The sequence below is a fragment of the Staurois parvus genome, unplaced genomic scaffold (genome assembly GCF_062004578.1).
Source record: "Staurois parvus isolate SC_StPar_1 unplaced genomic scaffold, SC_StPar_1.0 ptg000018l, whole genome shotgun sequence".
Classification (NCBI taxonomy): Eukaryota; Metazoa; Chordata; class Amphibia; order Anura; family Ranidae; genus Staurois; species Staurois parvus.
This window is the reverse complement of record NW_028317814.1, coordinates 4,599,902-4,619,999: the sequence shown is the minus strand read 5'-3', so window position 1 is coordinate 4,619,999 and position 20,098 is coordinate 4,599,902. Positions and strand designations below refer to the sequence as shown.

The window sequence follows — 20,098 nt, the reverse complement described above, 5'->3', positions numbered from 1 at the left end:
ATTTTACCTTTGCGGTGGTAGTGGTGGGGGGCATCCCTGCTATAATGGAGTATTTTTACATTCCCCAGAGATAGGCTTCAATGTAGAAGTCTGCAAATAGTTACCTCCCGTTAATTCATCCAGGTGACAGTTTTTAGCTGCCATGATTGGCCCCTGCGGGATAATGCGGCAGTTCAGTTATCCCAGCAGCATGCCAAAAATGTAAACTGATCTGCATATTTGCTTCATCTGTTTGCATCTGGAAGGTCCTTTTCATATATATAGACAAACATTTATGTGACTGGTTCAATCTGTTCTGCCAGGCAAAAGAGGATTGGCTTAGACGACTGGAGCCCCGATATCAATTCAGCAAACGGCAACTGAAACGAGGGGAAGAATATGTAGTGAGGGTCAGGTCAAAGCCAGCAGAAAACCTAGGATTCCAAGGAAGTTGGAGCGAATGGAGCTCAGAAGCTAACTGGAAAAACGGTAACATTCTGTGATTGAACCTCTTTAGAGTATTATCTAGAACAGAACCATAAGGCCTCACACACACTGGGAATTTGGCTATCTCTTCTAAAAACCTTTTTCCTGGTAGGAAAAAAGCAACTTAAAAAACACGCCTAAAGTAATGTTTTTATAAACGTGTTTGGGTACATTTAACTGCGTCAAGCGTTTGGGTGTTTATTCATTTCAGTGGCCAAAATATTTATTCTAACCATTGAAATGAATGAATGCCCAAGAGCTTACTGCCCCTAGCGCGTAAGCATGTTTGGACACATTTATGTGTGTTTTAGGCACACCGGGTGTTTTCTCTGCCTGAACACTGTGGCTCCTGAATGCGATGGCAGAGGATTTTTATTTCTGCTTCTAAAAGCCTGTAAACGTTCTTTGGTGCATGGACACATAGAATAACAATGAAAGAGCAGCGTTTATAATGCCCTGTGTGCATGAGGCCTTAAAATGATGATGTTGGTTTTACTGAAAACCTTTATGGTTGAACATGAAATTGGATGGCCAAGAGTATAAACAAAATAAAAACACACTGTTGATGACGCATTGGGGGTCATTTACTAAAACTGGTGTAGCCAGTGCAAAATCTGGTGCAGCTCTGCATAGCAGCCAATCAGCTTCCATTTTTTGTTTTGCCAAAGCTTAATAGAACAAGCTGAAGTTAGAAGTTGATTGGCTACCATGCACAGCTACACAAGACTCTGAATGCTCCAGTTTTAGTAAATCTCCCTTAGTCAGTCACTAGCATTACTGCAGTCATTATTTGTTTTTCTCAATCTCCCACCGTAAGATTGTTTTATTACCTGTTCATTCTGCCAATAAAGCTGCTATTTTTCACTTTTTTTAACAGGGTGACAACTGCTTGTTCTGCAGTAAAAATTGCACAGTAGCATTGTCAGCCTGTGGACAGGGTAGTCTAAGATGGACATGTGTTTTTCATATAGAATTTAAGTAAGTGATACACAAATTAGGCCCACACTAAGATTTTTTTTTTAAACCTTTTAAAGCCTATTGTTTACTATTGGGACACAGCAGTTGCAAGGACAAAGCCGATGTGGATGCCAATGCTTGTCCCAAACTCACCCTGGGAGCTTTCGGGGCCGTACACCTTCACCCACAAGGATGTCATATTGGGCAGTGTTTGTGTCTGTGAAGCCATTGCATCCCAATGGAAAACAATGGGACTGGTTGCACTGGGATGAACGCAACACCTGTGCATCCTCATGTTGAAAAAACACAACCCTGAATGGGACACAGATGTACAATAATCGTTCCATGTGAACAAGACCTAAAACCACAAAGGTGATGGATATATTTCAATTCAATACAGGACTTTTTAAAATCGTTATCAGTTGTTTGAACATGTAACCATGCTAGAAATGCTAGTCATCCCACTGACACCAATGATGCGCCACTATTCCTCCCTCTGATATAAATAATTGGGAACTATTCCTCCCACTGAAACCAAAACCTTTTCACCGCTGGCCACAGTCTGACCCTCCTAAGGTTTGAAGGGCAGTAAACTGGCCCTTTGTTTATAAAGTTTGAAGACCACTGATTTAGACCATAGCCACAAAAAGGTACCTTACTAATGCCACATTTATTTTACTTATTTATGAAGCCATGACATTATTTTTTTTATTTATTTCAGGTACTTATATAGCGCCGTCAATTTACGCAGCGCTTTACATATATATTATACATTCACATCAGTCCCTAACCCTCAAGGGGTGTACAATCTAAGGTCCCTAACTCACAGTCATACAGACACATACTAGGGCCAATTTAGACAGGAGCCAATTCACCTACCAGCATGTCTTTGGAGATGTCTTTGGACATTATGTTATTTTATTGTGAACATGACCACATCCTAGAAATATAGATAGCGTGTACTCAGGAAGAAATAAAAGGATTATGAGTAGATGAAGCACTGCTGTTATGTGCAAGAGTTGCTCTGAAAATCAGCCTATATAAAATATATAAATATATAAAATAACACTGAAACTGTCAGAAGTGGTAGAAAATTAAATTTTCCTACACTTTTCTATTTAGTACTGTGAACATTAAAACTGTTCTTTTTTTTACAGATTACAGGCTTACCATACTGGATCTGAAGAATGTCATTATCCCAATCACATGTATAATGTCATTAGGCATGATTATTGCGACCTTTGTCTGCCTTTCCAGGTAATCAAAATCATTATTATGTTTATTACTTAACCACGTATTTAGTAAGAGGCATGCTGAGTTTTTTGAAGTTGTGTTTTTTTTTTTGTCACAATTTTTTGTAAAATGAAGAAATTAAATAGAATTGATTTTTTTTTACATACTGTCACCAGGGCAGTACAGCATCATCATTTGATTGGTTTGGCGGTGATCAGGGATACTAACTGGTGACAGTATGTTAAAAAAAATTATTGTAATTTTTTACATTTTTTTTTACACTATGATTGCTTATAACAGTGGTGATCACTGTTATAACCAATCATTTTTATGAATAGCATCCATTTATTGTCAGTGTGTACTATTTTGATAGCTGTGATTGGCCACAGCTATCACATGATACAGATGCACTGTGATTGGCTGTGTCTCTACCAATCCGTGCCTAACCACAGAGATTATCACAATAGTGTACAATGAAAGCCTATGACTGAAATCCATTCATTGTGTACAACTGATATGTGATGGCCTTGACTGGTCACAGCGATTACATGGCTGTTCTGTTAAACAATCTCAGTCATCACACAGATTGACAGCAGGTGATAGATAAAGCCACAATGCAGCTGCTAGAGTGTGCAGGGGGTGTGTGCCTGGAGGATGTCATATGACATCCACCCAGGATAACACTGCTCCCACTCAGCCATTTTTTTTTCCATAAGCCGGGTGGGAAGTGGTTAAAATGAGCACAGTGGAGTATTAGCCCATTCTGACATGGAGATACCTGGTCAGATTCAGTCATTGTCAGAGGCAGGGTCGGACTGACCATTCAAGCACTCGGGCACTGCCCGAGGGCCTGGGGTCAGTAGGGGGCCCCATGAAATGCCCCTGGTACCTTTTATAGGTGTGCTTTGAGTGTGGGCAAGGACACAGGGACCCCATGATCCCCTATTGCCCAGGGGCCCCATGAGCTGTCAGTCCACCCCTGGTCAGAGGGTTACATTTATAGCACATTGCCCTCTACATAGCTGCCCTTATACAGATCTTAAACCTAATCTAATTTTCTCCAGCTGTACCCTCACTGGTATGACTAGAATCATTCAATTATTTTCTTTGACAATAATGGCATTAATTGAATCAGTCTTAAATTAGAACTATGGCCTCCCATTAAAATGTATTGTTGCAGCAATTAAAGGAGTTTGTTGGCATAGGGGTTAAGTCCAACAAGGTGCTTTCCATTTCCTGTAATGAACTCTTTTATTGACTTTCTTTTTACTGAGAAACACATATGGGCTTCAATGCTTGACCTTCAGGTCTCCAATCCTGTAGCTGCCGAATCGCATGCAGCCGCTCTTCCCCTCTACCCCTCCTCTCCTCTTGACTAGTCATGAAAGAGTTTTTATAAATGACACCATGCACAAAACTCAAAGTATTCTGTGAATGTACAATGGAAGAGCAGCCACCCAATGCAGTTTTCTGTGATGAGGTGGGCAATGATGCCACACTGTCTCTGAATTCAGGCCTGCTTTCCCTACAGTGGGTAGGAAGATGTTTTAGGAGGGTGGATATCAGCATTGTCACAGCTGATTCACAAGCCTGTAGCTTCTCAACGTATGATCTCCTACTATTATGCAGTACTTGGGCATTAAGGGTCTATTGTCACGCTTTTTTTTTTTCTAATGAAATCGTGGTGGTGCAAAACAAAACACCTAAGGCTAGGTTCACACTGATGCGGTGTGGTATATCGCATGTGATTTGCACAGGATCCGCACCGCATTCCTGTGCAAATTGCATCCGAATTGTGTGCGGTGTGATTGGAGCCATACATTTTGTATGGCTCTAATTGCACCGCACCCGCACCAGAAACATACAGGACCCTTTTTTGGGACCGCACTAGAATCGGATTGCATGGGTATTCACACCTATACGATTCAATTGTGAACATCGCACCTCGTTTTACGGACCGATTTCAGGGTTTTGTTAACTTAACATACACACCCGCATTGGATCGCATGAACGGGGTGAGATTCTGATGCGGTGCGGAATTCGCACAGAAAACGCTGCAAATTCCGCACCGCATCAGTGTGAACCAGGGCTAAGTGTACAAAAACAGTGCATTTAAAAACCAGACAAAAAAGTGCACTTAAGAGTGTGTCTCTAGTCCATCTCCTGAAGAAGTAGAACTCTACCCTGACCCCCCAGGGTGCAAGGCCCCTGACAGAGACAAGACACACTTTGTTTCACCTGGCCCAGGGGTGTCCAAACTTTTTTCAAAGAGGGCCAGATTGGATGAAGTGAACATGGTGGAGGGCCGAACATTTTTCCAAACATTCTTTGAACCATTACAATTAAATGCAAATAAATTATTTTATGCCAAGTTAATTGCAAACGACATACTTTTCATTTCATAACATTAAGATCAATTGACAGCTGAGTTTTCACAAAGTATTGAAAATAAATTAAAAAAAAAAACTTACCTGCACCAATGTGAAGGGTGAAAAAGGTAGCTGGAGCTGAAGTCTCTGCTCGGCAGCCGGGAGGGGAAGAGAAACACACTTCACACTGGAAGCCCGGCCCTGACGTCACCGCCCTCTGTCGCTCCCAGCGCGGCGCAGTCACGCATGCGCACTGCTCTCAAGCAGAAGAGTGTCTGCCACAGAAGGGAGGGCCGTGCGACAGCCACATTTACACAGACCAGGGAGAACGCGCTGCAGTCAGGCATGCGCACTGCCCTCTGCTCTCAAGCAGAAGACTGTCTGCCATAGAAGGGAGGGCCACATTACACAGAGCAGGGAGGGCTGTTGGAGGGCCGTATTAAACCGACCCCCGGGCCGTAAATGGCCCGCGGGCCGGACTTTGGACATGCCTGACCTAGCCAAACCGCCTGGCGGAACCTGTCTTCATGGTTAGCCAAAGCTGACCACGAAGTACTAGGAGTTTAAGGGGGTTCTGTGTCTCCACTGTGGAGCAAGCATGCACAAGTGCCACCATTGCAAGCAGCTTGCTAGGGGGTCACTTGGCAGGGGGGAGGGATCAGAAGCGCTAATGCAGAACCCAAGAAGAGGATGATCAGGGCTGCAATGTGCAAAACCATTGCACAGAGAAGGTAAGTATACCATGTTTGTTATTTTAAAAAAAAAATGGTACCTTTAGGGCTCGTTCACACTACAATGCAGTGCTGGAGAGCCACAGTCCCATTTGGCTTCCTGCACCGCTGGGGGGTTCAGTTAAAAGTTAACACCACCCCAAACACAGGTCACAAACGCATTGCGTTTGCCCAGACTAGCCTGAACCAAATCGCAAGGTAGAAAGTACAATACGATACAGTTTCTGTGCATTTCAAAAATTAGTGCATGCACTACTTTTGGTGCGCTGCGATTTCAGCCCATTCAAATCAAAGAGCTTGAAATTGCACCTTACAGAGCTGCAGATGAATTGCACAGGAATGCACAGTGTGTTCCTGTCTGATTCAGCTCGGGGCATAGTGTGATCCAGCCCTTAGAATCACTTTCACAAATCCCCATGTGATAGCTTTGGGCAGGTGACAGGTACTCTTTATGGAGACATTAGGGGGTCTAATAGACCACAATGTCTCCCCTGTTCTCCTGAGCGACTATCCAAGCAGAGATCTGTGCCACTGGGCAGTAAAGAGAAACAGGGCACAACCTAATGGTTGCTACTACAGTCATCAGCATGTTCTTAGCAGCTTGCTTCATTGGCTGTACTATGCATGTCCAAAAACCTAAGAATAGGTTTAGTCATTTTGTTTTATTTAAGTTTTTGGTACCTTTTGCAGATCTGAGTGTTCTGCGTTCAACTGACCTGTCCAGATCTCTAGTACTAGCTGCACCTAAAAAAGAAGTACACACGTATAAGGGTATTTCAGTATGATGAGCTGTACAATATGTTAAGTGTTACAGATCTGTTTAGTGTGTGCCTTTGTATGCTCTGGGATTTACCTGAATATTTGTTTATTTATTTATGTACTTACGGTATATAGCGCTGTTAATTTAGCAGCGCTTTACATATATATTGTACATTCACATCAGTCCCTAACCCTCAAGGGGCATACAATCTAAGGTCCCTAACTCACATTCATACATACACATACTAGGGACAATTTAGACAGGATCCAATTCACCTACCAGCATGTCTTTTGGAGTGTGAGAGTAAACTGGAGTACCCAGAGGAAACCCACGCAGGCACAGGGAAAGCACGCAAACTCCAGGCAGGTGGTGCCATAGTTGGGATTTGAACCAGTGACCCTAGTACTGCCAGGTGGAAGTGCTAGCCATTTAGCCACTGTGCTGTATTTATAATAGAATTCATACTAGAAAACACCAAATTTACAAATACTATATGCTGTCTGTTATTCACAATACACATGCTTCAAAAGCATTCTTAAATAGACTACCATTATTATTAATTTTACAGTATAGAAGTAGTAGTAGACATTTTATGTTCTTGTGTTTGTATTCAGATGCAAAAAGAAGTGGTGGAATAATATCCCCAATCCAGCAAAAAGCAAGCTTGCCCAGAGCAGTCTACTACAGGTGAGTTAGGAATAACCAGACGATCAGTTTTATTACAGTGGTACTATAGCCTTTTAGATGTATTAATATATAAATTTGAAAAGATCAACTTTGTACAAATAATCTAATAATTGTGTGATCATTTATGGTTAAGTCGGCCATATGGGGATTGAAATTCGGCCAGTTCAGCATTGGTTGAATGAAATAAAACTGTATCATCTATGGGTTGCTTTAGTAAATTCATATGTGCACAGAGGAAGCCATATTTACTATTTTAGATATAAAATATGCAGGCTACCTGGTCGATCCTTGCTGAACCACTGGTCTCCCAGTAAGGGTCTAAAACAGCAAAAGCTCTGTAGACTACTGTAGAATGATGAAAAACATCCACAATGCTTCTGGTACTCAGAGACCATGTGATTTTTGCCTAGTCATCAGGTCCCATGATTGCGATCAGGAGCAAAGATTTTTTTATTCATAAGAAAAAAAAAGGTATTTCTTTCCAAATGAATAATGTGACATGATAATACTGACTATTTCACATTAAATTTAAAGTAAATGATAGGTCCTCTTTAAATAGTAGACTGTCATTCGCAAGTCAAAAGGAAGATTGTGAGACCTGGAGACCACATTTAGGCTCCATTTGTTCACATGAAAAGTTGCAGCCCATTGTTTTCAATGGCACTTGTTCGGATCTATGCAACTTAAAGTTGCAGCAACTTTGAAAAGGTTCCTGCACTACTTTGATGCGACTTGAAAATCGGGAAACTTTGGAGTCGCACAATTGTGAACTGAGCCTCAAGAACATTTTTTTTTAAATTCACTTTCACTATAAAAATGATAGAACCTTTAAAACTGCTGATTTGTATTTAAATGTTAAAACAAATGACTGTTTTCAAAAAGTGGCAAATGATTTAAACTATGCTAAGCACGGTAACACTGGGAGCATTCTGTACTATGTTCCTGCATAGATTACTGGGTAGCAGGGGCAGACTGACCATTTGGAAACTCAGGCACTGCCCGAGGGCCCGGGGTCAGTAGGGGGCCCCATGAGATGCCCCTGGTACCTTTTTCATAGGCTTTTTTGAGTTTAGGCAAGGACACAGGGGCCCCATGATCCCCTATTGCCCAGGGGCCCCATGAGTTGTCAGTCCGCCCCTGCTGGGTAGGTTCCAGAGATCTCATTACTGCTTATGTATTTTGCTCACTGCTTTTGCCAGAAATGTGCATAGGTTTGCAGGCACAATTTCAAGCCTCCTAGCACTGTCCATAGGTTGACTTCTTTAGTTTTCAGTAAGTTGCAGATTTTCTCTCTGTACATCTGTAATGATCTGTTAAAATTGTCAGCTATCTAGTGCTCTGGATGCAGTTCCCAGCTCTAAATATCCAAATATTCTACCTCTTTACGTCTGGAGGAAAAGAGTGAGGATGCAAATTCCCCCAGAAACCCCCGAAATCACCGCAGGCAGACATTGGGATCACCTGGGGGCCAGCAAAGGGAGCAAAAGAAATCAGAAAAATGAATTGTATATTTTATAATATCTGAAAGCAGTTCCAAAAAATCCACCTACCTGAAAGGTATGGGGGGAGAGAAAAAAGAGACAGAAGAGGGACTTCAGAACATCCAGATGGCAAAGAATGCATTCCGCAATTGCATGGATCTTCCTGACTCTGTTATCCCCCACATTAGGGTCTGTAAACAATTATAATGCAATAAAAAAATAAACAACCTGAAAGTATTCATAAATCCAATAAATTAACGCTATATTTATAATATTAGTTCCCCCAATTAATGTATTCAATACTAGAGAGCCATTGGGGCGTCCATGTAAGGGTAAAAGTATTAAACAAAATCCCCAAAAGGTTCAGCAGGGTGGATGACAGGGGGTCAGCAAGGCAGAGAATTAGGTCAGCAGGACATAGGACCGAGGTCAGCAGGGAGGAAAATGAGGTCAGCAGCGCAGTGTGCAGGGATCAGGGGTCTTCAGGAAAGAGGATGGGGTCTACAGGGCAGGTGTCAGTGATGGAGCAGGGGATAGGGGTCAGTGGGGCATAGAACAGGGGCCTGTGGGACATGGGACACAGGATGGGGTCAATGGGCAGAGGACCAGGTCAACAGAGCAGAGAATGGGGTCAGCAGGGCAAAAGATGGGGTCAGCAGGGCACAGGACAGGGGAAAGTAGGGTAAAGCATGGGGTCAGTGGGGCAGGGGATGGGGTCAGCAGGGCAGAGGATGAGGTCAGCAGGGCAGAGGATGGGGTCAGCGGGGCATACGACGGGGTCTGCGGGCCATAGGACATGGTTAGCGAACATTGGACATGGTCAGCGGGACATATGATGGGGTCAGCAGGTCAGAGGACGGGGTCAGTAGGGTATAAGACGGGTCAGTAGGGCAGAGCATGGGGTCAGTAGGGCAGAGGATGGGGTCAGTAGGGTATAAGACGGGTCAGTAGGGCAGAGCATGAGGTCAGTAGGGCAGAGCATGGGGTCAGTGGGCAGGGGATGGGGTCAGTGGGACATAGGATGGGGTCAACGGGGCACAGGACATGGTCAGCGAGCATTGGACATGGTCAGCATAACATAAGATGGGGTCAGCAGGGCAGAGGACGAGATCAGCAGGGTAAAGAACAGGGGTGAGTATGGCAGAGCATGGGGTCAGCGGGCAGGGGATGGGGTCAGTTGGGGATAGAACATGGTCAGCAGGACATAGGATGGGGTCAGCAGGGCAGAGGACGGGGTTAGCAAGGTATAGGACAGGGGTTAGTAGGGAAGAACATGGGGTCAGTGGGGAAGGGGATGGGGCCAGCAGGGCACATTATTGGGTCAGTGGGGCAAAGGATGGGATCAGCAGGGTATATGACAGGGGTCAGTAGGGCAGAGCATGTGGTCAGTGGGGCAAAGGATGGGGTCAGTAGGGCATAGGACAGGGTCAGCAGAGCAGAGAATGAGGTGAATAGGGTATAGGATAGGGGGTCAGTAGTGCAAAGGATGGGGTCACTCAGCAGAGCTGCTCCTTCCCATAGCTGAGGTTGGATTTTTGTACAAACACAGCCTCAATCTGTACAGTGTGTAGCTGGCTGTTTCAGCTGTGAGGAAGGAGCTGAGGATATGAGGATTTCACAGGTCAGAACTGCAACAGCCAAATACACACAGTGCAGATCGAAGTTTTATCTGTACAAGAATCCAGGCTGTGGAGGAGGAGCAGCTCTGCTGCATGTCCTGTGTGAGGCTAAGTACAGTAGGAGAATGGGGGGAGGAACTTACCGATCCTGGCACAGCATCCATGGGGAGGTTAGGGGGCACGCACGACCCCCTAGATCCAGCTTTCCTCAACACCGCTTAAGTGTCAGCTGCGAGCAAGCCAAATGAGGTAGGCGAGAATGGAGACAGGTGGCAAATGAAGTGAAGGACCAGCCGTGCTCCCTCCTATGTTGCCAGCTGCAACTGTCAGATGCCTTTGCTGATGTGTGGGAGGTGGGTGAGCCAAGTTTCTCTCACCTGCGTGCCTTCCCCTGCAGGAGATTGAAACTCTAGTGACAAGGAGGAAGTACGGGAGCATGGGCCCCCCCTGGAGTGTGGGAGAGTTCACCATTGCCCTGTGACCCCTAAAGCTACACCAATGCATTTATTCCCCTGCCAGCTGTTGTATTTAGCAGCTGGTTCTCCAGTGGTTGCATCCGATTATATGCAAGCACTGTTCAGTCGACAGTTTTCGGACTGGCTTCTTTGGCAAAAGTCAATTTAAAAAATCAACTTTTGTTGAGTGAATTTTGTCTATACAGCAAGAAACATCTGAAATTCAAGCAGTGTATGGACATCTTTAGCAGTCTGTTTAGGAAAGTGTAAAAAATCTGGAATGAAGTTTGGTCAAATCTTTAAAATGTATATAACTGACTCAAGGAGGTATTTTTTACCTAAAGTACACTTTACTTTAAAACAGAAAATGAGTTTAGTGTTTTTTTCTTGTCCTCCATTCTAACATAGGTCATTTAGAAAGTTTGGAAACTTCTATTATTCATTTTATTGTCCCGCACTAATAGAAAAAGCTATTCCTGGCAATGTGCTTTATACACTATGGGCCTGATTTATAAAGCAGCAATATAGCCTTATCTTGGTCATTATTATTATACAGTATTTATATAGCGCCAACAGTTCGCTCAGCGCTGTACATTACAATGGGAGACAATACATGAGACAGTACAATAACAATACAATGCGATACACGAGGGGTTCGAGGGCCCTGCTCCTTGGAGCTTACAATCTAGGAGGGAGGGGATAGTGGTACGGGAGGAATAGCTGTGGGGGATGGAGTGGTAGGAAGAGTGGAGGAGATCGGCAATTAGCAGAGGGCGCGGTAGGCTTCCCTGAAGAGGTGGGTTTTCAGGGTGAGCCTAAAGGAGAGGAGAGTAGGTGATAGTCTGATGGATTGGGGTAGGGAGTTCCATAGGATGGGTGATGCCCTGGAGAAGTCCTGGAGGCGGGCATGGGAGGAGGAGACCAGGGAACTAGAGAGAAGGATGTCTTGTAAGGAGCAGAGAGTGCGTTTTGGGTGGTATTTGGATATTAGGTCAGTGATGTAGTTTGGGGCAGAGGTATGGACAGCTTTGTACGTCAGTGTTAGCATTTTGAATTTGATCCGTTGGGTAATCAGAAGCCAGTGGAGGGATTGGCAGAGGGGGGTGGCGGAAACGGAGCGGTTGGTAAGGTGGATGAGTCTGGCCGCCGTATTCAGGATCGACTGAAGCGGGGATAGCCTGTGCTGAGGCAGGCAAGCGAGGAGGGAGTTGCAGTAATCGAGTTGTGATATGATGAGGGAGTGGATGAGTTGCTTAGTAGTTTCTGGGGTTAGGAATGGGAGTATTTTGGTGATGTTGCGGAGGTGGAGCCTGAATGAGTTTGTTAGCGATTGGACTTGGGGCTGGAAGGACAGATTGGAGTCTAGAATGGCACCAAGTACTCTGGCTTGCGGCGTGGGACTGATGGTGGCATTGTTGCTCGTGATGGAGAAGTCGGGGGGGGGGCGCAGGCTAGGGGGAAAACTAGGAGCTTGGTTTTGGAGAGGTTCAGTTTAAGGAAGTGGAGCGACATCCAATCTAATATGTCGTTCAGTAGGCTAGTGATTCGGGCGGAGACTGAAGGGGTGAGGTGAGGGGTCGAGAGATAGATTTGCGTGTCGTCAGCATAGAGGTGGTAGTTGAAGTCATGTTGCTGCTTTTAAAGAGACTCTGCCTCTGGACCATTCATTTTAACATCAGTTTTCCTACAAAATAATATGTGTCTTAAACATATTATAGGCATGTCATTTATGATTGTAGATGCGCAAGCCTCCCTAGTGTACCATAAAAATCCAAACGCCTGTCCTGGTTGTGATGTCAGCAGACTTAGAGCTGCCACTCAAGTTACACTCTATAGCATTGCCCTTCTTTCCTCCCTTGGCAGCTACTGAAAAGTTTATGCATGGAGGCAATAGGCAGAGAAGATAGACAGTATACAAAGAAAACAAACAGAGGGCACACCGGCCTAGTGCATTATCGTAAACAAAATGTATTGAAATGATAAAAAATAGGTATCGTACTCACAATTTACATTGATGTCAAAGGCACATAACAAACAACAGCACTGTCCAATTCACACTACATGTAAATCCGCAATAGGAACCCTGGGCTTCCAACAGCCTAACGCATTTCGAGGGCTTAGCCTCTTCCTCAGAGCCAATGCCAGGTGTTGGCTCTGAGGAAGAGGCTAAGCCTTCGAAACATGTTAGCCTGTTGAAAGTCCAGGGTTCCCATTGTGGATTTACATGTAGTGTGATTGGACAGTGCTGTTCTTTGTGATGTGCCTTTGACATTTATGTCAGTTGTGAGTATGATACCTTTTTTTTTATCATTTCAATAAAGGTTTTTTACGATAATGCACTGGGCCGGTGTGTCCTCTTTTTGTTTTCTTTGTATCCAGTGCATTTGGACTACCCTGGTCCATTGAAGGCAGCAAAGAGTGCATATTACAGGACATTCGAGATGTAGCATAGTCGTGAGTCCATCCCCAAGAACAGGAGTATTTGAGCGTGCTGTAACTCAGACAGTAGTTGGACACTCCCAGAAAAGGAGATGGTTGTGACGTGCAGGGGGGGGGGGGAGAAAGGCAGGTGCAGTCTGAATTCTCCACTGCAGGTGGCCCTGGGCTGTAACGGCAATGCAGAGGGGAGAGGAAGTGGAGGTAAACTGATTTTCTCTATGACTTCCTCAGTCACACGGGACAGTGATCTGGTTGGATGCTGGTGGCCATCTTAGGTCAAGCAGAGTCTATTTGAAGACTTTGACCCTGGGTTTTGGCAGGTTTCTTGTGAGTGGCTAGTGTAGGGACAGGTTCCCCATCTGTCAGGGACAGCACTATCAATGGGTAAAGCTTCTGGTGGAGTAGGGGGAGAGCAGGGACTACCTTCTTAGAAAGCTTGTCCTTTGAGTTGGACCGACCAGGCCACACTTGTGCCAGACATTAACGGCAGTATTTAGTCTACATACCACTGTCTCTATACTGCACTGTTGTGAGTGTTCCCAGTTGGGTGAGCCTCCCTACCAGGCCTTGCAGTACTGTTGAATAATTTATACAATATATCATCTTTGGCTAATCGAGACTCTGTGTGGTTACTGCCCGCCCCACCACGATGCACCTTCCCAGCAGGCTTGTGCTAGAAAATGGACCCTTCCTGAATAAATCAAATATTCTAGTACGTTCGAAAGGCAGAATGCAAATGAATAAACAAATACTTGTCTCTGTAGTGCTATACAGAGAACATTTCATAGAGCACTACAGGTTCCACAAAAAAACAACAAAACAAAAAAGTGTATGAGTATTTGAATTTGCTTTGACCCTTTATTTTTCATGGCAAAATAATGTGTTTTATTTCCTGTTTAGAAACAATCTTTCAATCCAGATGAAAAATCTGCAAAAAAAGTATCTTGGTAAGTCCAAGCTTCCTATTATACAATGCCTTTAAAGCCTATCTCCACCTGTTGCAAAAATAATACATGCACTCATATTTACTGAACAAAATGTGCATTTTTTTGTATTTTGCATATGAGCCTGTAATGCATTGCAAAAATCTGTGGATCGTGGTGCAATGTACAGGTTCCTATAGACTCTTCCTCGAGCTCTATGTTAATAACAAAGTACGAACTTGTAACTTTTAATATTAGTTCGGTGATCATTGCACTTCTGTACTATTCAGATTTACAAGTCTGTCTGCAGCAGTAGCAGATGGGACTTGTGACTTATTCATATGCAGATGACTGACATGAGGGACATGGCTGTGTGAGCTGAGTAAAACTAAAGGTGACAGCTGTCACGGGGGAGAAGAACCTCCCTTGCTGTCAGGGGGGGTCAGTTTGGGGGTAGTGGAGGGTATGTTTGTAACCATGTTACATGTTAAACTCTAAAAATTTGAATAACTTTAAATTTTGATTTAATTTTTTTTATAGATTAACACACCTCTTTCTCTTCTCAGTGCAAGTTTTATTAGCAGAATCGTCAAAGCCCACAAGTCCAGATGTGACATGCTCACCCAGCAGCAAAATGCCGAAGGCTATGTCAATATCTGTGGAGGTCAGTACTATAAAAAAGTTTTTTTTGAACCTGAGGATGAAGATATTGAGAGATGTGAAATGTTCCTCATAAAGAAAAATGAAAACCCAGCTCAAAAAGACAAAATGGAACTTAAGGTCGAAGATCACCTGTTGGAACTTGGAGACCTGTCTATTGCTAGGATGTTTTTTGATATACTTTGTGATTCATCAGGCATAAACGTAGACACATTTGAATCCTTTAACACAGGGAACTCACTTGGTTGTTCAGGCTGGATGGACAGTTTTGGCAAAAAGGAAATACATAGGTGCAATTCAGATATCTCAGCATATCAGGAATCAGGATATAACAGTTATGGCTTACATGATTCTCCAATTGATTTTTTAGACATAGATAGGCTCAATACCTCATACTTTTGCCAACTGTCTGACAATGAAGGAGACTGTATTCCTAAATCTCCACCAAGTAGTGTCAAGGATAACTGTTTATATCAGAAAGAAGAAGAGCATTCAGAAAGTCCTGGCTATAACAACTTTGCCAATATTCTGTATGCAGGAAAGGATTTCATTATTGATACATCCAAAACCTCTTGTCTGGATAATTTATCAAACATAATGCTTTCCAAAATAAACAGCCACAAAGGCCTTCTTACTAGAAAAGGTAATCTCTATTATAATACAAAATATTTTTTTTCACACGAGGACCGATTTCAATCAATCATAAAACCAAAGCCTGAAGAGGTTTCTGAACTTACATTACAATTCTATAAAATCAACTGTAACCCAACATCTATCTGTCATGTATCCGAATATCAAAGCTTTGATCAAGCTGTTCAAGAAAATGATCCAGAGTTTGGCAGCCACATGTCTGGATATAAAGGTTTTGATCAAGCAGTTCTTGAAGGTGAACCAGATTCTGGGTGTCAGGTGTCCGGATACCAAAGCTTTGATCAAGCAGTTCAACAAGGCGATATGACTTCAGTTTTTCAGGTTACTGGATATCAGAGTTTTGACCAAGCAGTTCAGCAAAATGAAACCCCAGGATCAACAAATTGCTCTGTGGTTGAGTCAGAATACAAACCTTTAGAAGATCTTATTTTCCAAAACAGTGACTATTCGGTTAAAGATGTGTCTGAAAATGATAGACAATATAACTTGGGAGATAGTCACTGCCAAAATAATATAGAATATCAACAAACAAAGAAGTTAATTAATGGTACAGATAACAATAACAACAAGGCCATTCACAACAGCCAAAAACATGAACTTTCCTTTGCCTCAACCCAATTATGGTTGGAGAACTTTCTAAATTCAACAACGGAAAAATACCATCCATCTAAAGATTTTTCAGATAAATCTTTTGAGGCTTTAAAGCTAGAAATGGACACTTATCTTGACAATGACCTGGCAATAACACATGAAAATGTTCCTTTGGCATTGACTTTTGACATATGTGAGCATTTGAAGAACTTGAAAATCATGCATGGGCATTGGGTGCCTCGCAACAGCTTAATATTTCCCTGCCATCTTGATGATGTTGAGTTAGTTCAAGAAAAGCTCACAAGTAACAAAAAGCTCACTAGCCAAAAATGCCCTTCAACAAAGTTTGACACTTTTGAGAATTTGTCATATTTCTTTCCTTTCTGTGAGGCCTTGGGTCCAAACCAGCAAACTAGACACTTATTAGTACAGCAAATCAATGTAGATAAAGATGGCAACTCATACATGAAGTTAGCATTACCGTAACACAATGTCAAAGATATTTGGGGATTTCCACTTTTTAGATTAAGAGGACAACCAACTGAAACAAAATGCAGTTATCATTCCATCTAAAATCCTAATCCACCCGGTCAGTTTCTACAGCCTTGGTTTAAGAAAGATAAGGTTTCATCAAGATCAGTGTTTCTGGGTATATCTGTTTTGGCAGCCTTTTTTCATGATATCATAAATATTGGGGCACTAAATGAAAAGAGCATGCTCATTTGGCAAAGTGGATGTTGATTTTGCAAAGTGAACGTTCACAATACTTAGTGAATAAGGTCAAGCAGTGTTCGTTTCGATCGTCCAATTGTATGCAAGCAAAAATCCTGTGTTTTTTTATTTTTCTTTGCACATGAATGGGTTTTCAAGTTACGGTAATGTTTTTTTCTTATTTTTTTTAAATTAAGTGAACATACACTTTGCAGAGGGAGCAGTCACTTTGCTAAGTGAACAGCATTTATATTTTTAGTAGATCAACCCTATTTGTTTCATTAGCATGGACGCATTCAGTCCTTTCATAATGTACATGGTAGCAGGGAAATAAAGGGAGAGAGGTTAGAACTGGTGGTCAACTTGTAAGAAGTGATAACCTCCTTTGATAGCTTTTTATTAGTATATTAAAGAATGTTTATTTTCTATTGATTTTTCTTGAAAACAGCCCTATGAATGTATTGTTAAGTGGGCAATGCACAGAATGGGCTTTTCCTAATATAAGCATTGAATGAATCAAGATGTGAAGTTAAATTCAGCCTATGTAGTCTCATACATGGCTGAGGATATAGGTAGAATGTAGAAATGTAACATTCACCTTACCTTGAACATCTGCTGTTCTACTACTTTACACCGACCTTCGGATCCAAAGTACAATAACCCCTAGTAACCAACTAGTGCTCTGGTTTCTGCAGTCAGATGATAAAAAATTAAATCTTAATTAGTTGCTTAAGTTACTTCATATGCACAAAAAGATTGCATACTGCCCTGCCTAATTTATGTCTACTACACAATTGTTTTTTTAACTTTCAAGCCAGCTTTAAGATCTCACTCCCATGCAGGGGCGGACTGACAACTCATGGGGCCCCCAGGCAATAGGGGATCATGGGGCCCCTGTGTCCATGCCCAAACTCAAAAAAGCCTATGAAAAAGACACCAGGGGTATCTCATAAGGCCCCCTGCTGACCCCGGGCCCTCGGGCAGTGCCCGAGTTTCCAAATGGTCAGTCCGCCCCTGCACCCACTCCTTGTCCTGGCCCTGTCTGGGTCTATACAGATAGATCTGAATTGTTGGCAGGATCTCTACTCTTCTAGTGATCAGTTCTAGGGTCAACTGCCACTTGCAGTCACTTAACTCCCAAATTTGGTCCACCTTGTGTGCCTATGGCTTCTAAATTTGTAGTGTATGCAGAGTACCTGTTCTCTGCTATCAAAATGTAATTGTGGGATGTTGGTACCATAACAGACATGTTTGGGGCGATATGTCCATATATACTAATGAAGTATTTTTTTTTAGTGTGATACCAATGTTGGCCAGACAACTGGAGCAGGAAGCCATCCTACATACATGTGTACCTTCTAAATACAGCTCATCATGGGGAAGCATTAATGAAACTCCAGTATGTTTTCACATCTTTTCAATTCATAGTTCTCTTATTTCTAGCTAAGAGCTCATTTAATTATCATATACATATTTTATTTTTTTTAGCATTAAAAGGCTGCAAAAATATAATCATGTAACGTTCCTGAAAGAGCCTGCAGGTGCATATTTTGGACAACAATAGGTCAAGAAGTCTTTTTTGCAGACGTTAAAAGGTCATTTCAAGCTCTCTTAGTAACTATATTATTTGTCCTTTCAAATGTATTTGTTAATATTCAAAACCCACAAAGGGAAATCAGTTGTAAATGCAATGCTAACTGCCACGTGGGAACTTTAGATGCAGCTGTAGTGTCGTCTGCACATATTTATATTTCATAGGGACCCAGAATTACTACGTGCCCACATTTGTTCCATTGCAAAAAGAAAAATGTGAACATTTCTGTTTGGGCGCAAATGATTCTTTGACAGAGGCGGAACAAGATGACTGTTACTTCACAAAGTATAGCTGGCCATACACTAGTAGATTTTCGAACAAACTTTTGTACATTCATATAAAAATTTGTACAAAGATTCTCTGTACATTCGGCTTGACAAATGTCCTTCAAAAGTATTTCATTTGCTTGTAACATGATTATGGAACAAATGGACTTTACTGAACAAAAACCACTTATACTTTTAGAAATTAACCCATTGGTGCCGGCGCCTCCTGGACCTTCTACGGGTTTCAGAAGCCGGGTGGCAGGGTGGGGTTTAGGGTCATGTGACCACCATGACATGCCGTCACGGAGGTCACATGATTGGGAAAGGTCCCGATCGAAAGAGGAGATCGGGACCTTTCCGTGAGTACCGGACATGTGTACTGGGAGCGTGCAGGGCGCATATGTTTTTCTTAATTGCACACAAATGTGCGGCCACTTGGCGTCAAGGCCCAGATGCCGGGAGGCCGCACATTTGCGTGTGGCTGGCGCCAAGAGGTTAATTTGTTTGAAAAACATTTTCCATCCCGCACTTTAAAAATTTCTGGTCACTGTGGTTGAAAACAAACATCAATTTGATCCCACTAATGATTAACAAGTTGAAGGAACGTTCTTAGATCCTTCCACAAAAAATGAGAAGGGGGCGTCCTTGTTAACCTCCTTGTAAAAATGCTAACTGGAATTTCTCCTCTTAACGCATGCTTCATGAATTATTTTTAAGACTGCGAACACTGTTTTTGACTCATGCACTTTTTTACATCAGCATTCGCTATGTGGCCATAGATCTCTATTAGTTGCCTTTTGTTGCTTTAAAGACTCACATAGCAAAATGCTAAATTCTTGTATAGATGACTGACACTACTAATTGGTGATCAATATAACAAAACTCATCTTTGCAGTTGGATCTGTAGCTATGGTTTGGTTCAAATCCTTTGTGTGGTGTTTGTGTTATTTTTCCCACTCTAATGTTATCAGTCTATTCTCTTCCCTAAAGCTGGCTATGCAATATCATTATATCAACCAGGAAGCTGAACGAAAAAAATGACCAGATTTCCCAAAGCACACCTTCCCCTGTGCTATTGTGTTCTGACAGTAGGGAGCCATCCCCGCCATCAGAACACACTAATCAGTGTTGCTGGCTATAGCCAGTAGTTGTTTTTGTAGAACAGATGAAAACTGCAATGAAAAGCTTTGGCAAAGCTAGTGTGAAGAACATCTTATGCATATTGTACTAGTTATTTAGTGTCAATTGTAATGCAAAAGCACTGTACAACATTGTACTTCAATAAAAATTATATTAAAGCCATTTGCAACAGCAAATTATTTTTCAGGAAACCTTCTTACTAAAGACTGATGCTAAGTATATTTTGTTTTTTTAGCATTTAAAATGTTTCTTTGGAAAAGCCTGAAAAAAATAATGTACATGCTGTATATGCCAAGTATTGGTAAAAAATTTAACACAGGTTCTCTGGGATTGTAAAATCATGGGTTCAGCATATTTTGTATCTTG

The 20,098-nt window shown here is 42.5% G+C and overlaps 1 protein-coding gene across 2 annotated transcripts in view; it reads left to right on the top strand.

Annotated features, from left to right (window-relative positions):
* Nucleotides 1-19,894, top strand: part of LOC149473037 (uncharacterized) — a 51,265-nt gene extending 31,371 nt beyond the window's left edge. For both annotated transcript variants that reach the window (XM_089682237.1, XM_089682228.1), the window contains exons 6-10: nucleotides 303-468; nucleotides 2,580-2,679; nucleotides 7,130-7,202; nucleotides 14,097-14,143; nucleotides 14,686-19,894. In XM_089682237.1, coding sequence (XP_089538363.1) covers nucleotides 303-468; nucleotides 2,580-2,679; nucleotides 7,130-7,202; nucleotides 14,097-14,143; nucleotides 14,686-16,507 — 2,208 coding nt within the window. In that variant the 3' untranslated portion in view covers nucleotides 16,508-19,894. The remainder of the gene's footprint in view (nucleotides 1-302; nucleotides 469-2,579; nucleotides 2,680-7,129; nucleotides 7,203-14,096; nucleotides 14,144-14,685) is intronic.
* The last annotated feature ends 204 nt before the right edge of the window (nucleotides 19,895-20,098 follow it).